The sequence below is a fragment of the Hetaerina americana genome, unplaced genomic scaffold, assembly GCF_022747635.1.
Source record: "Hetaerina americana unplaced genomic scaffold, ioHetAmer1.1.p SCAF_6, whole genome shotgun sequence".
In the NCBI taxonomy this organism is placed as follows: domain Eukaryota; kingdom Metazoa; phylum Arthropoda; class Insecta; order Odonata; family Calopterygidae; genus Hetaerina; species Hetaerina americana.
In genome coordinates, this window is record NW_027287205.1 from 80340183 (window position 1) to 80362442 (window position 22260).

General features: G+C 33.9%; 1 protein-coding gene across 6 annotated transcripts in view; it reads left to right on the forward strand.

The window, feature by feature from the left end:
- Positions 1–22260, forward strand: part of RyR (Ryanodine receptor) — a 161304-nt gene that overhangs the window by 112871 nt on the left and 26173 nt on the right. For all 6 annotated transcript variants that reach the window (XM_071593416.1, XM_071593421.1, XM_071593418.1 and 3 more), the window contains 9 exons: positions 2613–2706; positions 3732–3901; positions 5367–5436; positions 12896–13075; positions 14139–14215; positions 16035–16189; positions 16372–16460; positions 17083–17252; positions 17373–17518. In XM_071593416.1, the coding sequence (XP_071449517.1) occupies positions 2613–2706; positions 3732–3901; positions 5367–5436; positions 12896–13075; positions 14139–14215; positions 16035–16189; positions 16372–16460; positions 17083–17252; positions 17373–17518 (1151 nt within the window). The remainder of the gene's footprint in view (positions 1–2612; positions 2707–3731; positions 3902–5366; positions 5437–12895; positions 13076–14138; positions 14216–16034; positions 16190–16371; positions 16461–17082; positions 17253–17372; positions 17519–22260) is intronic.

Here is a 22260-nt window from a genome sequence, read left to right on the forward strand (position 1 = left end):
CTTGAACACACGATTCAAATAATAATTCGAACACACAGTGATGAAGAGAATAGGTCATGTAAGATATTTAGTTGGTAGGGAAGGTGATATTATTTGGCCACATTTATTTAATCCTAAATTCATACGGTTTTTACCACAACTTTTGTTCAATAAGGTGAGTTTACCACTTAATTTAGAAGACAAATCAATGCTTTCTCATGGATTAAAATGAGTACTGATATTGGAATTTCATGTCACTGACTTCACTTTCATTGTCTGCATGTGTAAGTGTATTACTTCACTGTTCACATGGTATTATATATCATAATCTCACAATGGCATGACAATAGTGATGGATGTTATTTACTCAGAGTATTTGTGCACAGTTTGGAAGCATCTCATGTGGCATCATTTTAATTTGGGTTCCCCTTGAGTTGAAACATTTTTGCTTCCAATTATTTCAAATCACCATGAACTTTCTTGATGTTCACACTAACTTCTGTTGTATTTTAGTGAACTAAATCACATCATGCTTCTTTCACATTCTTGGTTTGTGTAAGCTCCGTGTTTTTGTGAATACTTCACTCAAATGCATTAATCTTCTTGCATAATTTTCATTAACATCTCATTTTATCTTCAAACTTTTCTACTCCTATCTCGATGTTACTTCTTAATAGGGAGATTTTTAGGTACAAAGATTCCATGGCTGCACAGGGATATTAAAAGGTTTACTTACAATTGAGTCATCATTTTCTATAATATATTAAACAAAACTGTTTGGAATTGAAATTTTACTTCTGATAATCATATTTGGATATTTTTAGTATATTCAAGGTCATTTTAGGTGTCTACTAAGTTATACTTCCAAAATATTATGTCAAGTCATATATTGCCTAAGTTTATTCAAGATGATTGTGAATTATATTTAATTATATATATTGAAATCCTAATAATTAATTAGGAAGTAATGGTAAATGTAAGTGTTTTTAATTTTGGAAGTGTGAAAAGTAATGTTTTTAACAAGGGAGCAATTTTAAATTTTAGTAAACATAGAGGAACAAATTATTTGGAACTACATTAAAATGATCATCATTGAAAAGTACTATTCCTTAAATTTTGATGCTGTTTTTTGCTTAAAAACCACTCCAATTAACATGAAATAAAATGGATAGTCCTTTTAAATGCTACAGAAATGCATTTTTCCTTTACTGATATTATTGATTTCCTATTTAATTTTGCTCTCATTTTTTTTTCAAATGCCTTGGTTTTTGCAAGTAATTTGTACTGTTGATAGAGTGATTTTTCTGTATGTGTGGAATACTCATCTATATTTGTAACTTATTTTAGTTTTATAACTCTCCAATAACCAGCTAATGAGCATGTTTTTAACTTCACCCATAACATCCTTTCTTGTTACTTAACTACCGACGCAAATGATTCCCTGTCCAACAATGGCATTGAATCGGTGGAACAGCAGGCAGGACGTCCATCGCCAGCCCGATCTGGCTGGAAGAGAGTTCTCTCTGCTGCTCGAAAGAGAGCAGCTATTGCTTGCCTACGGAGTGAACCACTCTACTCTCTGAAGAGGTAAAGTTCAGAGGACAGTTGAAGCCCTGGATATTTCATAATTTTTAAGAACAGTTTTTTCCTCGTAAGAAGAAAACCTTTAAGCCCTAAGCACAGGCTTGCAAGTAATAAAGCCCCCCTTTAAAAAATGAAATTGTCTTTAATAATCTTTTTGGCACTGATAAAATTGTAGGAAGGAAAAGCCTAGCCATTTATAACCCCAATCTTGAATCAAACTCCCAATCTGCTATTAAAATTTACATGAATGGCAAGCAATCCAGATGTTATATTACATGGAAAGTATCTTCTTACTCACCCAGTACAGAAAAAGAGTGCATTATAGATTGTTCTATTTCATCAAACATTTTATGTATTATGGTAGGCAGCAACTTGTACTGCTGAGAAAAATTGGGCAAGAAAATGTAAAATTGAAGAATTTGTTGAGAAGATAGGCAATGACTTAGACCGACACAGGTAAAATTAGGTAGCTCAAAGCTGTGCATAGTATGGCTTCTTGTAGACATTTAAAATATCAACTTCTCTATTGCATAACTTTCTTGTGCACTTCCTTATGGAAGTTAGTTAATGGCATGATGGTTTGTTGGAAATACTACTGGACTGCTTGGTCCATTTTTAATTATGTGATTTCTTTTTTATTTAATTAATGCTGAATTAAAATATGTTGTTTAAAAATCTAATATTTTCTAATGAAGTTCCTTTTCGATATCAAGTGTTCAGATGTTTCCATCCCATCTGTTCTAGTTTTATTTTATGTACTACAAATATGTGTTTTGAGGATGATAACTTGGTAATTTTGCTTATTCCTCGTTGTGCTTTTGAGATAACTCCTTTTTCTCAACTGAGAGTAAGTAGTCAACCTAATGATAGGAATTTTCTGTTCACCTAAGCATCATTTGCATCCAATTTAAAGAGTTCAAATGCGTGGAAGTGGAATTGATATATCATTGCATACTATAGGTGTTTGTTTTTGCTACTTTTAGACATTTTCGTTTTGTAAACATCCAGCTAAAGAATCCATTTCATTAATAATTTTTGGTATTTTACAGGCATCGAGCAATTAACATCTTCCTTCGAACCTATTATGAGCTTTGGCTTTCGGAAGAGAATGTTGGCCAAGAAATAATGATTGAGGACCTAACGGTGAGTACTATAAAATTAAGAGAGCATCACAAACGGTTCATTTGAGAAATCATGTTCAGGGTTTTTTATGACTGTCATTGAAATAAGATGTTGATAACATTTTTTTTATATGCACGTATGTTTTTATGAAATTGTTTGAAAAATTCAATGGATGGATTGGAGGAAATTATAAAAATGTTTACTACATAAATATTGGTTGTTTCTGTTATAGTATGACAAAATTGATTTGTTTAGATGATAATTACCATGAAGTTATTCTATATAAGATATTTTTAGGATAATACTACTATAGAAGACTACTATATGATATCCTACCTCCAGATACTATACTAGATAATACTACTATATGTTTCCTGCCTCCATAGGCTTTCTCCTAACAAACCCCTCTCTTTGCCCACCATAACAAGTACTTCCTCATTTGTTTTCTTCTCAGTCCATTTCACCTTCTCCATTCTTCTCCACACCCACATTTCAAAAGCCTCCAGTCTACGTCCATCCTCCTGCTTCAATTACCATGTTTCGGCGCCATACATAGCTACGCTCCATATCAAAGTTTTCACGAGTCTTTTCTTTATATCCTTACTCAACGTCCCTGTCATCAACTCCCTCCTCCTTGTGAAAGCCTCTTTGCCTAGCATAATTCTTATATACTTTTCCTCCCTAATTCTGTGTTTATTTTCTTCCCTTATATCCCCATGTATCTTCAAAGTCATATCTTAATCCATGGCTACCTAACTTTATTTCTTTTTCTCATTCCTCTTGTTTAGTATTTGGTTTTCTTCATTTCTCATTTAAGATATTCCCTGTCTATTCAACTGTACCCATCTCCTTGTTCTCCCTCAGAATGTTATCAGCTGCCTCCTGGTATTCCTTCACATTTGCCCCATTCAAATATCCTACATTCAATTTTGTTTCACTCCTTTTTCTCAGTCTCTTAAATTCAATGTTCCACTTCATAAGACCTTATATCATGGCCTACCACTCTGTGTGTGTTGATGAATAATAAACCTGTATCACATTTTTAGCAATCATTTGAAGATGCTGAGTTAAAGAAAAAGGATACGGAGGAAGAAGAGGGGAAGCCTGATCCGTTGACTCAGCTGGTCACAACATTTTGCCGTGGTGCCATGACAGAGAGGAGTGGGGCACTCCAGGAGGATCCTCTTTACATGTCTTATGCTGAGATTGTAGCCAAGTGAGTTTTCAATTGCAGATGACCCTGAACTTAAGTGGTGGTGCCATATTTGTTTGTTTGCACTTCATTAAAATTGGTTACATTTGGAACCTGTATGCTAATCATTAAATTAAAATAATAAAATTGGCCAAGTCTGGTTGAAGTTTGCAGAAAATGTTGTTGTCTGCATTGATAATTAAAGTGTAATTTTCCACGAGTTTTATTGATATCAACATGATATACTGTAGTGCACAGTCAAGTACTTGTGGAAAAAGTGACAAATAATCGTAAGGTTCATGTAGACAAGAGAGGAAAGGGATGGAGAAGGTAGAGTTGAGAGGGAAGGGGAGTCTCTTGAGCAAGGGGACGTGGACACCAGGGGAGAAAAGGCACTACGTATATAGGCCTTTATAAAGGTAACATAAAAGGGATATAAATATCTCAATGCCTGGGGAACATGAATTTACCATATAACTGGCTCACATAGGTCATTCATGCCTTGTACTCCAACAGCAGTAGCCATTTAAAGGATGTTGGATAAAATTAACTTTGCACTCATTTCCACTAACCAATTGTAATTCGACCTCTCCATTTCAACTAAACATTCATTCTCATCTACAGATCTGAAGATAACAATGTCCTCTTCAAACCAGTCAGTTAAATAAAATATTTTTTGAAGAAACGGATACAAAGTTAATTTCACCCTTAATTTGTAATTTCCACCAATAGATAGTAAAAAGCTTTTGGATCATATTAGCAAAATATGTTTTTCCTGAAACCTCCCTTCACTCATTCCTTTATCTCAGCTCTTTGAGCTGCAACAGGAATACCTACATTTTTTCCTCCTGCTGCTTTGACCCTTGACATCTCCCTCCTGAGTTCTAAGAACTATTCCCAGAGCAGTAGCCAGCTTCAGAAGATTTCCAACATGCTCTTGTGTCTCCCCCATTTCGACTTCACCTTGCTTTCTTCCAAATGTGCATAACCCTTATGCTTACATGGCAATTTGTACATATTTCACTTCATTGTTATGAAATAATTTCTGTCGATTTTGAAAAAATTTTAGAAAATTACCCAATTCATTTTTATCGTGGATAGCTTAGGAGAAAATGGCTGTTTAAACAAAAACCAAATGTTATTAAATTCTTTGTAATGCTATAATAAATTTTACCTAAATTAATGAAAACAATATGTCTATCCTGAAAACAATGTTTGGATATGGTTTATAAATTTTAAATTTATTTGAAGGTATATTAATGGACTGCGACCTGATTAATTTGTACCTGATGATGACACTTAAGCGTTGAAACTAGTTGTACGTAAATAAAGAACAGTGGAAAGATACATTGTGTTCTTCATTTAATGGACATGAACTTCCACAAAGTTGAGCTGGGAACAATTGAATATTTAAAAATATTGTTTATCAGATATTTTGAGCCGTGTGTCCCTTAAAGTTGACTTCAAATCCATTTTTTTTCACTTGTAGATCATGCGGAGAGGAAGAAGAAGAAGGTGACGAAGAAGGAGGAGAAGAAGAAGGTGGAGCATCCATTCATGTAAGATGATATTTTGATCCATCTAAAGTTGTGCAATTTTTAATGCCCCAATTGTAATGCATCTATGTATCATCTTAGGCGTACGTGGGTCGTTCAATAATTGCTTAGAAAATCCAAGAGATTGCACTCGTAGAAATGGGGAAGGTTTGCTCATGGTAAGCCTTATCTCTCACTAGACTTCTATCAAAGTTTCAACTATAACCATCGCTCAGTTTTGTTATTATAATCAATTGAACTTTTTTTCACTTAGAAAATTGGAAAAAAATGAGTCTTGTACTGTAATTCAACACTTCCAAGTTTGACACTGTTTATAATTAGGTAAATGGGTTTAAGCATGGCCATACATCCGCAAATGATGAACATCATTTGGGATTTTTAGTGGAGGTAACTTCCTCCTATATGATTGGCAAAATTCACAATATGGTATTAAGTGATCAATGATACAAAGTTCATGAAATAGTTGAGGCCACAGGAATATCACTAGGTCAGTACATTGTTTTCAGTTTTGCCTGAAAAATGAATGTGTACAAAATCTTTGCAAGATGGTTGCCATGTTTGTTTTTAGTGAAGAATGAATGCAATCATGTGGTTGATTTGGAGACTGGTTTGATGCTGGTATTTCATTAAAATCCTTAGAAGTTTCTGCATTGATAGGTAACTGTGCATGAAACATGGATGTACTACCACATTCTAGAGACAAAGGAGCAGTGGTGGAAACCATAGGTTTTTAAGACAATCCAGCTCCAAAGAAGGCAAAGATGGTCAAATCGGCTGACAAGGTGATGGCCATGCTTTTTGAGATGTATACCGATTATCAACGTTGATTACCTGCAGAAAAGAAAAATGATTAATGGAATGTTTCATACATTTGAGCAAAGAAATCAAGAGAAAACATTCTCATGTGGCAAAAAAAAATTTTCTTCTATTAAGACAATGCATGGGATGCAATTTAAGACAGTGCACACCTGAACAGTTTCAGTGGCAGAAATTATGGAATTAAAGTTTGAATTATTACTGTATCTGCTGTATTCACCATATTTGCCCCCCCCCAGTGATTTTCTTTGAATTTACTAACTTAAAAAAATGTTTCGGTGGGAAGCAATTGGCGTTGAACGACAGTATACAGATACCTATTTTGAGAACCTCCTAAAATCCTACTAATTGGCTTATAAAAGTTGGAGAAACACTGGGAAAAGTGTACCAAGCTACTGGGAGCTCATGTTGAACATTAAACAAATCTACCCAAAATTATTTGCTTTTCTAATTTTTCCTAAGGATTTATTGAACAACCCATGTATTGAATTTTTCTTATGACTCTAAATGTATGAGTAATCTTTGGCTAACACAATTTTACTAAGGCTTAATTCTACATTAATATGGGTGCATTCCTCTATATGGTTAACCATCGTTAATTTGGGCTCTATGGGGCCAGGGGTTGCCTGGATTAGGCAAACTCTGGATTGTCTGGGGTTTGGACATATACAACCCTATGGAACACTTTCCCCCATAATCTTGTGCACTGTTGATTATCAATGACTTCTAATGACTCCATGGGATGTATTAGACCACCAAAGTGTAAGAAGATGTCATTTGAATATGAAATAAACTTATTTAAATTTGAAAAATTGCCAATTTTCTCCAAAAATTAGGTATGTAAGAGGGCGGTTCAATAAGTACCCGTGTTTGACGACAAAGGGCGTTGTTCCTGAGGGAAGTTTATGTTATCATCATGTGCTGACATCTATCAAACGTTGGTGAAACAAATTTCAGACTGATTTTAAGGTTAGTTTGGATTTGGCAGCCATTCCAGGAAGATGTGTTTCGTGATTTTCGCTAAGATGAAAAAAGAGCAGTATTGTTTGGTAATTCGCTTTTTGTGTTTTTGGATGGGAAGAAATGCGAGGAGATAAAAGCAAAGTTGGATGCTGTTTATGGGGAAACTTCGCCATCTATGACCATAGTTAGATATTGGTTCAATAAATTTAAACGTGGGCAAACATATGTTTTCGATGAGGAGCGACCAGGATGCCCGGGAGACGTGGTTACCGAGGAAATCGTTCAAAAAGTCCACGCCATGATTCTCGCTGATCGACAAACGAAAGTGCGCAAAGTAGCAGAGGCTGTGGGTGTGTCGACTGGAATGGCAATTTATATTTTACATGATAAATTGGTGATGAAAAAATTGTCGGCCTGATGGGTGCCGCGATTGCTCGATGGCTTGCCGGAGTTCACGCTGCCAAAATGCAAGAACTACGTTATGAATTGCTGCCGCACCCCCCATATTCACCCAATCTGGCTCCCTGTGACTTTTTCTTATTCTCTAACATGAAGAAATGGCTTGGGGGAAAAAAATTTAGCTCAAATGAGGCAGTTATCACCGAGACGCGTAATTTGGAGAGTTCGACCAATCCTATTTTTTGGAGGGTTTAAAGAAATGGCCGGAACGTTGGCAAAAGTGTATCTTTCTAAAAGGGAACTATGTTGAAAAATAAAAAAAACGTTTTTGAAAAAATGGTTTCTTCATTTCTAACACGGGTACTTATTGAACCGCCCTCGTAATAATTCATGACCACCTTTGAGCAAAACAAAGGTAATGCGTGCTCAATTGTATCATCTCATCTATTGAATCTAGTTCTATTATTAAGATAATATCTTGTTAATCAAGTTTTATTTCAAGAAAAACAGAGTTAACTTAAAAAATTGGACTAGTTTTCTTCTGTAATTTTTAGTAATATTACCTCATTGCACAGTTTGCTGCTGTTCTCTGTCATACTTTTAATGTTACGATCCACCAGCAAAATATATAGTATTCACTCTTACAACTTGTGGATGTTGTTGAAGTAGTTAAAAATTTTACAACTGATGTTGTTTTTGATGTTGCAGGAAAATGTGGTGAGTGGCAATTGAATTTGAATTGCATTAGATTCAAGGAAAGTTTCTATGGATGAATGTCAAAATTGGAGTTAATCAGCTGTTGAACAATGAATATCACCACAAAAGCATTTGTTGGCACTTCCCGTAATGAACATTTTGGTGGTGATGAATGATTTAGGGTTTCACTTTGTATCTGGTACATTTTAAGAAAATACTTTTATTTCTTCCTAAGGAATTCCCAGAACATCGATTCGATAGCTAGTAGCTTGAGGAATGAAATGATTATGGACCAAGTCTGTTGTGATAACTCCGATAAACTATACTTTTGTTGAATTCTTTTAAGGTAGAGAGAGGTCATTCGTTATCTTCCTCAGAGTTCGAGGTTGTCGATATTATCCCATGGCAACACTGTTCAACTTGCAGCTACGATCAGCATTAGCACACAATAAGTATAGACACCATTTCTTAAATGATTTTTGTCCTGGGACCTTGGATTCACTTCGTAAAGCACATCCCTTTTTGGCACAAAACTTTTTCAGTGCAGACATTTCATCTGTCTCTGAAATTACTGTAAGTCATATACAGTCATCAGTGCTTACAAATAGTCAGTAAATGATTCAAAAGAGTCACCATTGGCACTGGCGATGCACCTTTATCATTAATAATATGCTTCCTTCATTTTCTTAGCCAACAACTACTTGCAGTGAAGTCACTACATGTTAATTTTTAGCAGTTTTTTATGTTGTTTCTTTGAAGCCACTGCCATGTATACCTCTACCACATGATCATTGCTGCACATACCATTCGTGGATGGATATATTAAGAATTAGTGGTAAAAGTGAACATCTGGTGGGTTAACGAGTGATTTTATTTTCAGCTCTAAATAATTTACAGTGAATAGGTCACGGAACAGTGTTGACATTCATCATTTGGCACTTTAAGGAATTTAAGTTGATCTTAATTGTAGTAGTAGTTATTAGGGGAGGCGACTGATCAGTGGAGTCATTTGTGCAATTAGGCATAGGTGGATAATATGGGGATGCTATAAGTGGACACAATGAGGTAACAAGTGCCCATGACTCATGGGTGAGATGGAGGCATGGCAATGGAAACTTTGAGATGCCATAAAAACCTGATGATAAAATATTCTATCAGCTTATTATTTCATGAGCAAAATGATTATCCAAAAAGTTTTATAGTATAAAATGGTCCCAAGTCTATCCAATATTTTTGAATGAACTGCAAATTTCAACTCCATACTTCGGAACAGCATGGAATGCAGTGCCATGAAATGCAGAGCTAGTTCCACTCTAGCTCTTAAGATTTCTTTTGTCAAGAAGATTTACCTTGCTTAACACATTTATTTAAATTGATCAGGGAACTGCTAATGCCATCTTGGTAATCTCTGGCCTCTGTGCATGCTCTGTGAAAGTTTCCTATAATAACTAATATCATTTATGCCAAATGGAAATGTGTTTCCTAAATTTTTTCTGGATGGTGCCCATTTTTTCTTGCATTAAATACTTTTCAAAGTTTTTATAATATGATATTAACCCTATTAGTGCTGCCAGCGGTACTAGCAAAAAGTGTTGAGGGTAATTTAATCAAATGTATCATCTGAGGGAAAAAATATTTTGAAGCCAATTTCAAAGATGTCCATATGTAGTTTTTTTATTGTGTATTAACTGAGATAGGTAATATTTATGAATGAATTTTACATTGTCTTTCAAAATAAATGTAATTGTTACAATCTACTAATCATGAACATTAGCTTACGTTTGAGCCGATTTATTGGTGCGCCGCACTTTTTGTCTGAGACGTAAAAGCCGGTATATTGGCCCGGTGCACTAAAAGGGTTAATAACTTGATCATAATAAAAAAATGTGCAATCAAGACAAATGCATGAAACTGAAATTAATGTAAAATTTTTAAATGACTAATGTGTAAATCCATGAAATATAATGCATAGTCACCTGCATACATTAATATTTATATTTTCCATTGATCCTTTAAGAGAACCATGGAGAAGCTTGTGGTATGTATTATTAATGTATTTTTATTCTGCCAGATTTTGCTCAAATTTCTTTTGGCTTTTAGTAGGCATTGGTAGTTAGATATTTCACAAGTGTATTTGCCTCTACAATCAAAGTCATAGTATACTTCTGTGTTCAAAAATGTAAGCCTTTAACTTCTTATGAAACCATATCATATTCCTGGAGAAGTCATTTAAAAATGTAGTTCAATGGCATTGACTCTTCCAAATCTATTAAATGAGTGATTATGTGGTCAATTGACCTCACATTTGGGATAAACAAATGAGTTGCGAAACAAAAGTGAAGTTTTTGGCTCTCCTCATGCCTACTTGTTGGTTGAGTGGAACCTCGTACAGTGAGCATAAATCTTTCCAGAATCTCTCATAAATTGGAACGCGTGTTAAGTGAAATAATTTTTCTTATATCAATCAATGCAAAATATAATATTACATTCTGAACTAAAAAAAATAAATTGTTTTCAAGGTTTAATCAAAGAAAATTGTATAAAAATTGTTTAGGATTGTGAATCATCTTCATCTTTCCTGAAAAGCAAATTCTATTTTTAGAAAATGAAAAATAATTGTAATAATTAGTTAATTACTTATGTTATTTTACAAATTCTTTTTCACTAGATAGCTGTCTATAGACATTTTTTTTTACAAACGCTTAAACATTTTGTTCACAAAAACTTCAAAAAAAAGACCAGTCTTGTCACAATTAAAAACCTGTTGCAGCAGGTAACCCTAAGAACCTATAAGCTTTTTGAGGTCACTGATGAAGTTCTTTGCTGCCTTTGAGGTGGAGCTTGCTCCTTCACCATACCTCACTATGCCGTGGATAACAGTTCCTCTCTTAAACTTCTCAAATCACTCACCGCTTCCCGTAAATACTGCTTTTTCAGCCATTAATGATCCTGGCTTCTTCTCATTGAGGTCTGTGAACATCACTTTTACCTGTTCACAAATGATGTTCTCATAATTAATAGCGTCACTTTGCGATGAGGGTAAAAAAGAAACTTTACACTACCGCAATAAAGATTTAATATTTCACGACCATGGTTTCGATGCTGTGCATTTTCATCAGGTCTGATCATCATGAAGGAATTTCACTAAGCTAAACCTGAAACTGTAATGTGCATCACTTTGCAATTGCTTTTTGTTTATCTATATAAGAAGCAACCCTTCAACAGCTTTGAGAATACATAACCATTGAGTAGATAATCTTGTCACTCCCTTTGGAGCATCTATCTCCTTATTTATGTCCTTTTTGAGGATAGTGTAAATTGTTGATGTCGACCGATTGTACATGCGTGCTAAATCAGCCCCAGTCACACTTCATACTTGCTTTTCTATGATTTTACTTATCATTTCTATTGTTATTTATATTCTTTTATGGCTGTCTTCTTGCGGATTTCCTTGGAGGATATGATTACCAGGGTTATTATACTTTGCACAAAGAATCACAAATAATATGTCTTAACAGAAGTTTGGAAAAATTTTCAATTACTAACAATACTTAGATGCTACCGAAACAATCACTAAACATAAACAGCAGGCACACAGTAATCCTGGGAATCTCCATGTCCTCATCACTAATTATGCTAATTGTTTCTGGTTAAGCAAGGCATTTTTTTTTAAACTATTTTTGCTAATAATGCGAATGAACTGCTATGCCAGGTACTTGTTGTGACATCCCTCTATACTTCCATTTCCAGAGACCATAATGTGGTAAAGAATAAAGCATTGGCAAAGTAAAGTAGGAAAATAATGCACTGAAACCGTGAAGCTAAATGTGAGATCTAGGCCATAGAGATTTATAGTCCTCTTCTGTGATAGACCCTGGTTCTTCAACATTTTGCGAACTGGAGTCCCCCATCCTTTTTCAGTGCATTTAGGGGTTTTGTCAATTCTAGAATAATAAATAGTAAGAATTAAAAGATCAGGGACTTTCCTTATATGCATAAAATCCATTCAGTATTTGCACAGTATATATAATTTATGGTTTTCATTTCTCAAGTTTTTAATTATTGAATGTGGTTAGCATGAATATATCGCTTAATCATTGACTAAACATTTAAAATCAAATGTTTCTTATTATATATCATGATTTGCTTGCAGAATGCATGCACGACTATTATTACCATTCCCTAATGAAATGATAAAATGTGTTGACACAAGGGGACACTGCATCCCCCCTGAGGTATGAATTAGGCATGAAAGCGGGAAAACCTAGTGGATACAAGTGATAAAAATAATATATAAATAAAATATAGATGAGTCTTTATTAAAATTCATTTAATAGCATTTTCATAGTTGTCGACAATGTAATTACGAACTGGAAAGAAACTGTTTCATCACTGCATCTGCATCTGACTGCATCAGATGCGGATGTACTGATGGAATTTTAAAACTCTGCCAGAACCCATGTAATAAAGCAGATATCAGGTTCAATCATGAGTTGTCCAGTGAAAATTTTGAGAAATTCAAATCTTTTTAATACTCTGCATATCTTATTGTTTCTGTCTTTGCTTTATATGCTCTGTACTATTTCAGGAACAAGAAATGGAGAAGCAGAAGTTGCTCTTCCACCAAGCAAGGCTGGCAAATAGAGGTGTGGCAGAGATGGTTCTTTTACATATATCTGCATGCAAAGGTGTTCCTTCAGAAATGGTCATGAAAACTCTGCAGCTCGGCATTTCTGTATTACGAGGGGGCAACTCAGACATTCAAATGGTAAGTAGTGATTGTATTAAGAGTAAATGGTAGTTTTGCTTTTTAAGCCATTTTTCATATTTCATTTGTGCAAGGGATGGAAGATATTTTTTCTGACTTGGTCAAGAAAGTTGAAACTTTTGTTGCTTCTCAAAATGATCCTCCTTTAGATGTTAACAATTTTCAAAGTGTTGCTCCCATGATTCCGTAACTGCCAAAAATGCTTCTGTAGTGGTCCTTTTGCTGGTCCACTGGAAACTTGCTTTCGGTCCATGGCCAAGACTTCTTGGGTTTGTTGTCATCACATGACATTTTGGACTTCTTTGAACTCTTGCACCCACGGACGTACATTTTTCACATCCATTACACCATTCTTAAATGCCACACTCAATTGAAGTTGAATTTCATTGGGGGTTAAGCGATAAAAGTGTAGATTGGACTGGATGATTTCTCTGTTCTCATATGCCGTCATGTTGAAAACACTTTTCACTCTTTAGGCGGACCCCCTTGGGCAAATCCCTAACACTGTACGGTACAGCCATTCATGTCTTGCATTCATGAAGAATGAATCCAAATTTCTCATTGATTTGTTAATCGCCTCTCTGTAATGTAATGACATTTCATGTTTCTTGCTAAGATAAGCATCTTTAGCTTTGAGCTAAGCATCCTTAGCTTCATGATATGAAACATTAGGTCGCTGACCTAGGATTATGGTGAAAGTAATTGAATTTCATAAATCTCTCGAACATGTTTCAGAAATGGCATCAAATAATTCAGTATGGTCAATTGAATCTTTGTGTCATTGACCTAGAGTGACTGCAAAAGTCATCGAATTTCACAAATCTCCAATATGTTTCAGGTATAGTATCAATCAATTTGAATCTGATGAAAACAAGACTAGCCAAAACATTATAAAATAAAAGTCAAAATATTGGAAAAAAAAACCCAGCTAGTTTTACATGAGTGTTTGTGGTAATCTCTCTGCATCTCAAGCTTAATTTTTGCAGAATTAACGGCAAGTGCATTGTGTACATTTTTGAATATTCTACAGTTTAAACAAAAGTTGTGTGTTATTTTATTTTAGGGCATGCTTAATCATCTTAAGGAGAAGAAGGATGTTGGCTTCTTCACTTCCATCGCTGGTCTTATGAATTCCTGCAGGTATTATCAGTTTGAAAAAATGAGTTATTCTAATTTCCTACCGATGATTTTTTTTAAAGAATTAAATTTTTTTAGCCGTTGAACACTTCTACATCTTTTAATGTTCAGAATCTCGAGTACATGGTGTTGTTCAACAGAGATTTCTATGTGATCTGACTAAATTTATTGATTCTAACAGATAACATAAAGCAGCTAAAAATTCCAGTGCTAATTTTCCGAGATACAGGCTACTGCAAAATAGCCACATCAGTTAAAACCCTCTATGCAGTTCACGTCATCGCTGTATGAGCCTTTCAAAATACCTTTTATTTACTTAATGTGTGAATGAATAATATACCATTTTTGAAGTAAGATAGCGTGATAAAGACCAAAATTAATTTTATCCTAAGACTATCTTTTATCCTATGAACCACGTAAAATGAGAACTGGAATTTTTTAGTTCGACTCACCCAAGTAACAGAAGTTGCTGGCTAAGAAAACTATTCTCAGTGAAAATGAAGTAAGCCCAAATATAATATACTCTTGCTTGCTGATTTTTGAAGTATCTTGGAATTCTGAATGTATTAAACGCTAGAAAGTGCAAGTTTGTCCTTCCATGGAATTGGAGTTTCATAATTGATTACTTAGCTACTGCTCATTCTATAGCTGGTGAGTAATTAAATTTGGCAAAAACTTTCATTTACTCTATTAAATGAGATAAAAAAATTGGTTTTTAGTGTATACATCAAAACCTAAGGTCTTGATACTTAATGAACCAATTCTAAACAACTTTGTGGCACGTTTCACCTGAATAAAAATATCTATTTTTTTATAATTTACAGCAACTAACTAAGACACATAGCAATTTAGTTCACACTCATAAGTTCAGACATTTTAATCTTGAACAAATTCACAACATGTATGCTCTGCTCTCAACTCATTTCTTGGGAGCCCCTAATGGGACCGTCACGCAAACATTTCAACCACTTGATAATATACAATATTTATCATGATTTTTTTGCTTTTATTGTGTTTATAATGATAAAAAAAACTATTTCAACATTGGCATATGTCTGAAAAATATTTCTGTGAAATAAAATCCTCTTTGTAGCACATATTTTGTGTTGATAGAATCGTCTAAGAAATAGGGGAACCTCCCCAAATGCCTCCAGTTACATTCAAAATAAACATTGACTAATACGTAATTGAAAAATATAAATATTACAATGGCCAGAGGAGTTACACCTCTACTGCTGCTGTCCATTGTTTCATATGAGAATTTTTATCCACATCTCATAGAATTTAATACTTTTCTAAAGTTTAAAATTAGTTTTTAGCTGTATAATTTCTCCCTGCTTGATATTGCAGCATTTAACATTCTTTTAATTACTCAAAATAATTGTCACATTATTTTCACTACACGGACAACCATATGTTAAAAGCAAACATCACTAGAAATGCCTATCACAATATATAAAATAGGACATTATTTTGTTCATGAATAAATTTTAACCCTACAGAATGATGTTTTTGTGCTACTCTTAACGAAAATGAAATATCATATAAAGTAATTCTTATATTTTTTTATTTGAAATTACCTTTTTGCATAATTATTTCTTTGGCACTTTAAAATGTTGATACTGGCCAATTATTTTATTAATACCTCAAGTAATAAGATATAGATAGACAGATAGATAGGTCTTTATTTGGGAAAAATTGAGACTAAATAATCCCTTTTTCTTATATTTCTCCTATCCTGAAGGAGTGAAAGAAAATTGTAATTTTCTATGAAAATGCTACATAAATAGTTCAAATGAAATGCTTCATTTGTTTTCCTCAGTGTGTTGGATTTGGATGCGTTTGAGAGGAACACTAAAGCAGAAGGGTTAGGTGTGGGATCAGATGGGGCTGCAGGAGAAAAAAATATGCATGATGCTGAGTTTACTTGTGCCCTGTTCCGGTTTATCCAGCTGACCTGTGAAGGCCATAATTTAGGTGAGAATTTTGAAGAGGATTGCTTTACAACAGTGTTTTATGCACAAATTTTATGTCCATACTTCTCTTATGCTGTACATTTTGAATTGGCAATAACTAAGTCTTGTTTAAAATTAAAAATTGGCAAGCTAAGTTTACCTTTTCAATTATTCAACTAATTTATGTTACCACCAATTTTTCAGAGTGGCAGAACTACCTCCGAACACAAGCCGGAAACACAACCACTGTAAATGTTGTAATTTGTACGGTTGATTATCTCCTTAGACTACAGGTAAATAAAATTAATTTCTCGTCTTGTTTCCATGGATAAAGATCGGAAAAGTCCCAAAGAATTTGAATTTAGTGTATAAATTTTAGTATAAGGCACTGTAAGTTAAGACAAAGTATACCTCTCCAATCCAAATATCAATTGAATTCTTTGGCTTGAGTAATAAATCAATGAGAAATTATGTAAATTTGCTTTTAAAATGTTCAATTAAATTATATAGAAACAAGTATAGGTAATTGAATGAATAAAATTTTTAGAAGTCATTTTAATTTAAGACTTTGTGACAAGTGCCTCAGTAGCATAAGTACTAATAATAATAATTTATTTGGCCCAATGATTGAGATAGTATGATAGCAGATATTAGTTTGGCTGGTCATATGTTGAGTTTTATTACTCAGAAAGTCACCTTATTCTGTAGCTCCACTATATGTTGAATTCATATTTAGTTAGACCTGAAAAATATATCTTGAAATGCACTTGAAGCTATGAAGTAATTTTTAATGGCTGCGTCACACAGTGGTTATGAGATAAGTTAACTTAAGGGTTTTCCCTATCTTTTTACATATTGTTTCTCTAGGATCCATGTCATTTAATTTTTTGCGTTTGACACTTTCATGCATTCCAGGAGTCAATCATGGATTTCTACTGGCATTATTCTAGTAAAGAGCTCATTGATCCTGCTGGAAAGGCAAATTTTTTCAAGGCAATTGGTGTTGCTAGTCAGGTTTTCAATACCCTCACTGAAGTTATTCAAGGACCTTGCACACAGAACCAGCAAGCCTTGGCTCATTCCAGGTATATATATGTTTTTGTGATTGATCATTCTTATCTTAATTAAATATTAGTGTAACTCTGGCGTTAAATCAAGTGTCAGCATTTTAGCGAACTCTTTTTCCTGGTTTTTGGTTAATGCAGGCTGTGGGATGCTGTAGGAGGTTTCCTGTTTCTATTTTCGCACATGCAGGATAAATTGTCCAAGCACTCCAGCCAAGTTGATCTCCTGAAAGAATTGTTAAACCTGCAAAAGGACATGATCACCATGATGCTGTCTATGCTGGAAGGTTTGTATCTGTATAGGAAATATTGTCATGATCATTGCATTTTTAGATTAATGATTTTAAAAAGGCTAAGTTTTTTATAATATTCACTCTAATACGTAACAGTTTCTTTTAAACTCTCTTCTGTGATTCATCATGAGAAGGTATCATTAAACACATGACACATATGTTGCCATTAGGCATCAAAGGTTAATAAACTTTTGATGCCTATCATCTACACCCTCATTAACATTTGATGCCGAATTATTTGATTTGATGGGAATATCTTTGGCTGTACATCTACCATTAATGTTATAGATACCATGCATGAAGCACTTCATAATGACTAATGGAAGAGGTTTGTTGAGGGAACACTGAGGAAAAATTAAGAATGCTACATAAAGAAAATACACACTGATGTAATGGCTAAATCATTGTCACTTGTCTATAGTGAAAAAGATGTGGATCTTATAAAATGATTGCATTTCTCATATTTACTCTTTATATGGATGTGATGATCCAGTGCGTAGAGCACTGAGTTACTGACTGGAGGGCCTGGGTTCAATTCCCAGGGATGCCTACTGGCACCCTTAGCTTCACACAAGTTGAGTGATTTGTACGGTGCCAGATTTTCCTTGGAAACCATAGGTGGCATAGGGAAAGGAACTGGTCCCTCTACCCTTATGTGTGAATTTTATGTCATTGGGTTTAGTACTAGGTAAGCTCTACCCTGACCTACCAAACAAACCTTTGGGCTGATAGCTGTGGTGGTGGATGTGTAGGCAGTATATTCATGCGAGCAATCAGCTGGATAGAACTTGAAGGAATATGAAATATACAATCTGTAGCTTTTAGTTTTTCATAATGAGAGGATGAAGTTGGATGAAGATGAAACTTGTCTCCCAAGGTCTACAAGTAGGCAGCTTGAAATTATCATAATACACATTCATTCATGTGAGATTTACTCAAGTTACTTGTCAACTTCTTAAAAGAAATGCTTCTTCATCAGTAGTTATTCATCAGTTTGATAAATCTGTTTCAATTGAGAGTTGGATGAACTGTGATGAGCACACACACTCGCTGTGATTAGATCACAGCATTGCATATCAGAAAAACATGTTCAGTTCAAATTTTTGCGAGATTAGGTCTGAAAAATGTATTTTTCCTTCTTTATATGCCAGGGCTCTTTGACTTTATTTTTTAAGACTGACATTGTCATTAATATGGCTGAATTGTAATAATGCTGCTTCTTCCATGTAAATTTGCTGCTAATGTAATTAAGAAGGCCTTTGTTAAGAAGGAAAGGTTATTTTTTTCAAGTTGACCTTGTGACTCTTAGGGCTTTATTCTGAGGGGGTAGTAATAGGAATTTTCTTAAGTGATTATTTAGTATCAGACAGTGGATGCTATCATTTTTATATTACTTAAAATTACACCTGGAAAATACATGATGTAACTACACCTTTACCATTCATGTGTTAAAATTAAAATTTTAAGTTGGAAGGAATAAAGTAATCTTCTATTTAAAACTGAATAGGGAATAATATTCCATTGGGTGTTTATCTGTGGCATTTAGTCGTAGCATGCAATAGTAGTGATTAGAGTTTGAAATCAGTTGAATCCTGAATGTTGCTTTTACCAGGAGTCCTTTCCAACTCTGCAGAACTCATTAATTGAAAACATTCCTACTGCTAGGTCATCGGGATATCAAAATGACATACAAATTTTTATTAATTGCAAAATTTCATAGAAAGCAGGCACTGCCCATACAGTGTCCTGTACAGTGATGCCTTAATGGGTCGATTTCTATGAATTTCATAAAATTTAGTTGAGTAATAAGCATGGAGCACTGTATATCACGCATTTTTTTCTGCAAGATAAATAATTTAGCAAGTATAATGTGTAGATGCTTGACCAGTTGTGCAATAGAAAAAATCTTCTCAAATAACACATATTTTCCCTGAAAAACACTATTTTGAGGACATGAGTCTAGTGACCACTCTTTAAGCGCAACCATTCCCTTTTCTGTGCTCAGCTATCCACTTAAAAAACTTGATAATCTGTAAGGTAAGTTGAGGAATCAATAAATACAGTCCCTTTCTTATTAATTGTTCACTTAATTGAATTTTGACAAAGCCACTTATTGAAAATTCCCTGCCTTAGTTACAATTTACACCATATGTTGCTAAATAAGAGGTGGGGCACAATAGTGGAGCTTTGATTGTGTGTTATTACCTTAGTTAACCATGATGTAATTTTCCTCTGTATGATTGTACATTTTTTGATCACTTATCTGGTGATTTTCCCATAATGATTCCTGGAAACACATTATGTGAATTCCATGCAATGTCATTTGAACAAAGGTGATGGCTGTTTAATTTCAATTTGGCTATTAATGAGGCACAAGTGCACTTTAATATGTTTAATAATAAAGATGTGCATATAATGTAGATTTTAATTATCTATCATCATGCCCCAGGTTATCTGCCCATTTCAAATCATTTTCTAGTCTCACAAAATCCCTGTAATTACAGCCTTCCCTCCAAGCAAGTGAGAATCTCTTCACAGAGATATTATTGAATTTGGTAAAATTCTTTCAATTGCATTACTTCCAAGTATTTCATGTTATTGAAGCTTCCTGAATTTCAATCAGGTAAGAAATTGGTAAAACATTCCTCATCAAAAATATTACTGTTCATTTTCACGTGATACAAATATCAACTGTGTTGGGCCCTTAAGGTAGTCATGCAGGTGTTACAAAATTGGCTGTACATCGGGTCCTGAGGTATTAAAGAGAGAAGCAATGAATGATTTTATCCATTTTATCACTTAAAGAGATTTATATTTAACTCTTGCAAAAATTCTTAATTTTTTCTTTTTGTTCTCTGAAAGTGAGTTGCTGAAAATATGCATTCTTTTTCATCTCAGCTTTCATAAATTTCATATTTATTTGATTTTTATGTGAGAAATTGATATCCTACATTACATACTACTACTTGACCAAATTGTGTGAATATACTTTAGTCAGAGATTACTTTTCATCTAAATTTAGTTGTTCTCTGAAATGCAACATTTGAAGCATTTAATGTGGAATGGATTTCATAATATTTGTAGAAAATTACTCTTCTATGCAAAATACTTTGCAAGGCAGCCATTACTCTATATTTTGCAATTGTTGTTTCATATACTTTAATGTATATAATTAATATTTCCACTATTTTTATATCACTTTCCATTTGTGCAATACTTTGTTGTTTGTGCTGGGTACCCACTATAATTGTGTCTCATGGCAGGCCTCATAAAGAGTTGTGACATTGTTTTGGTGTCTCTAGAGAAGTAATTTAGCTTCAGTAAATTGGCTTAAACCACAGAGATCACATTATAATAGGTTCCCAGTTTATTTTTGTCTGTCTTCACATTTACCACCCTAATTTCTAATTCAAATAATTCAGCAGCACTTCTGCTCGTGTTAAATATTATCTGCATAAATGGACTTTGTGCACATTGAACAATTTTTGATATCATTATAGAATTTTTCATACTAGCATGTAATACTATTCACAAAATAGAACTTTTTTGATATAGAATACTCTGAAATCTTTCTATACATAATTGTTTATGTTCACTTCCATCAAACTTTCTCTTGGCCTCACATCTATATAGTGTGAATTCATCTTTTAAAGTTAATGAATTCTTTCTCATGCTGCATGTCTTCCTGTGGAATATAATGATTCAGAAAGAAAAGATGAGTTTTTATTTTATATTTAAAACATTAAAGGCCTTTCCAGATTATAACCTGAGTTTGTAGGATAGAAGGCTTTGATATTTGTTTGCATGGAATGCTTACAAAGGGTATATTCCTGAAATAGGATTACAATGGATGAGCGAAAAATTCTAACTGGGCTAGTTTGTCGTACTGTTTGAAGAAATATGAGCAAAAGATGTTTGCTGTTATCATAGTAGTTCAGTATACTCATAGCGTGACTCCATGTTGTCTCTCTTGCCGAGTTCTTATATGATTAAACATAGACTGTTTCTTTTTCATACCCTTCATTCCAAGGACTAAGAACTGATAGGTTTCAGTTCACTTCATACAAAAAGTGAATATTTATAACTTTATCTAAACATTCATGTCAGTATAGGTACCGTTACTTAAGCATAATATTGTTAAAGAAATTATAATACTTGATATGATATACTCAGTCACTTATTTCATTTGTACGTAAACCAATTTTCAGAGTGATTAATGTAGTTGGTATAATTTACATCTACATCTCATGATGTTCTAAATATGGAAAGGGACTAAGCTTTTAGCACAAGCTTAAGTAGGCATCTCTGCCTTTTGCAGTCCAAATACCCATAATGGAACTACATTGTTTACCTGTCACAGTCATTGTATATTTTTTTTCTATTTCCTCCTTGCTAAGCTTTGTACCACTACAATCTGTAATATACCGTAAGTCATTGAATGCATTTTCCCCAGAAATAAATTATCATAGTCTGTCTAGCAATCTTACTAGTCCTAGAAAGTGGACTGAATAAGTAATATTTAAATAGAATGCTTAAATTGATTTGTAGCTTTCCCAATGAGTTTTTCTTACAACATATGAGAGTGTGATAAGGTACAGAGGTTAAAAACATTCTATATAATATTGAACCTAATTCATGAAATTCACTACTGGCTGAACTTATCCTCATCTCACGTTTTTATGCCTTGTACAACAGCCACCAAAACTATTCATTTTGTAACAGTCACTTCCTAAATA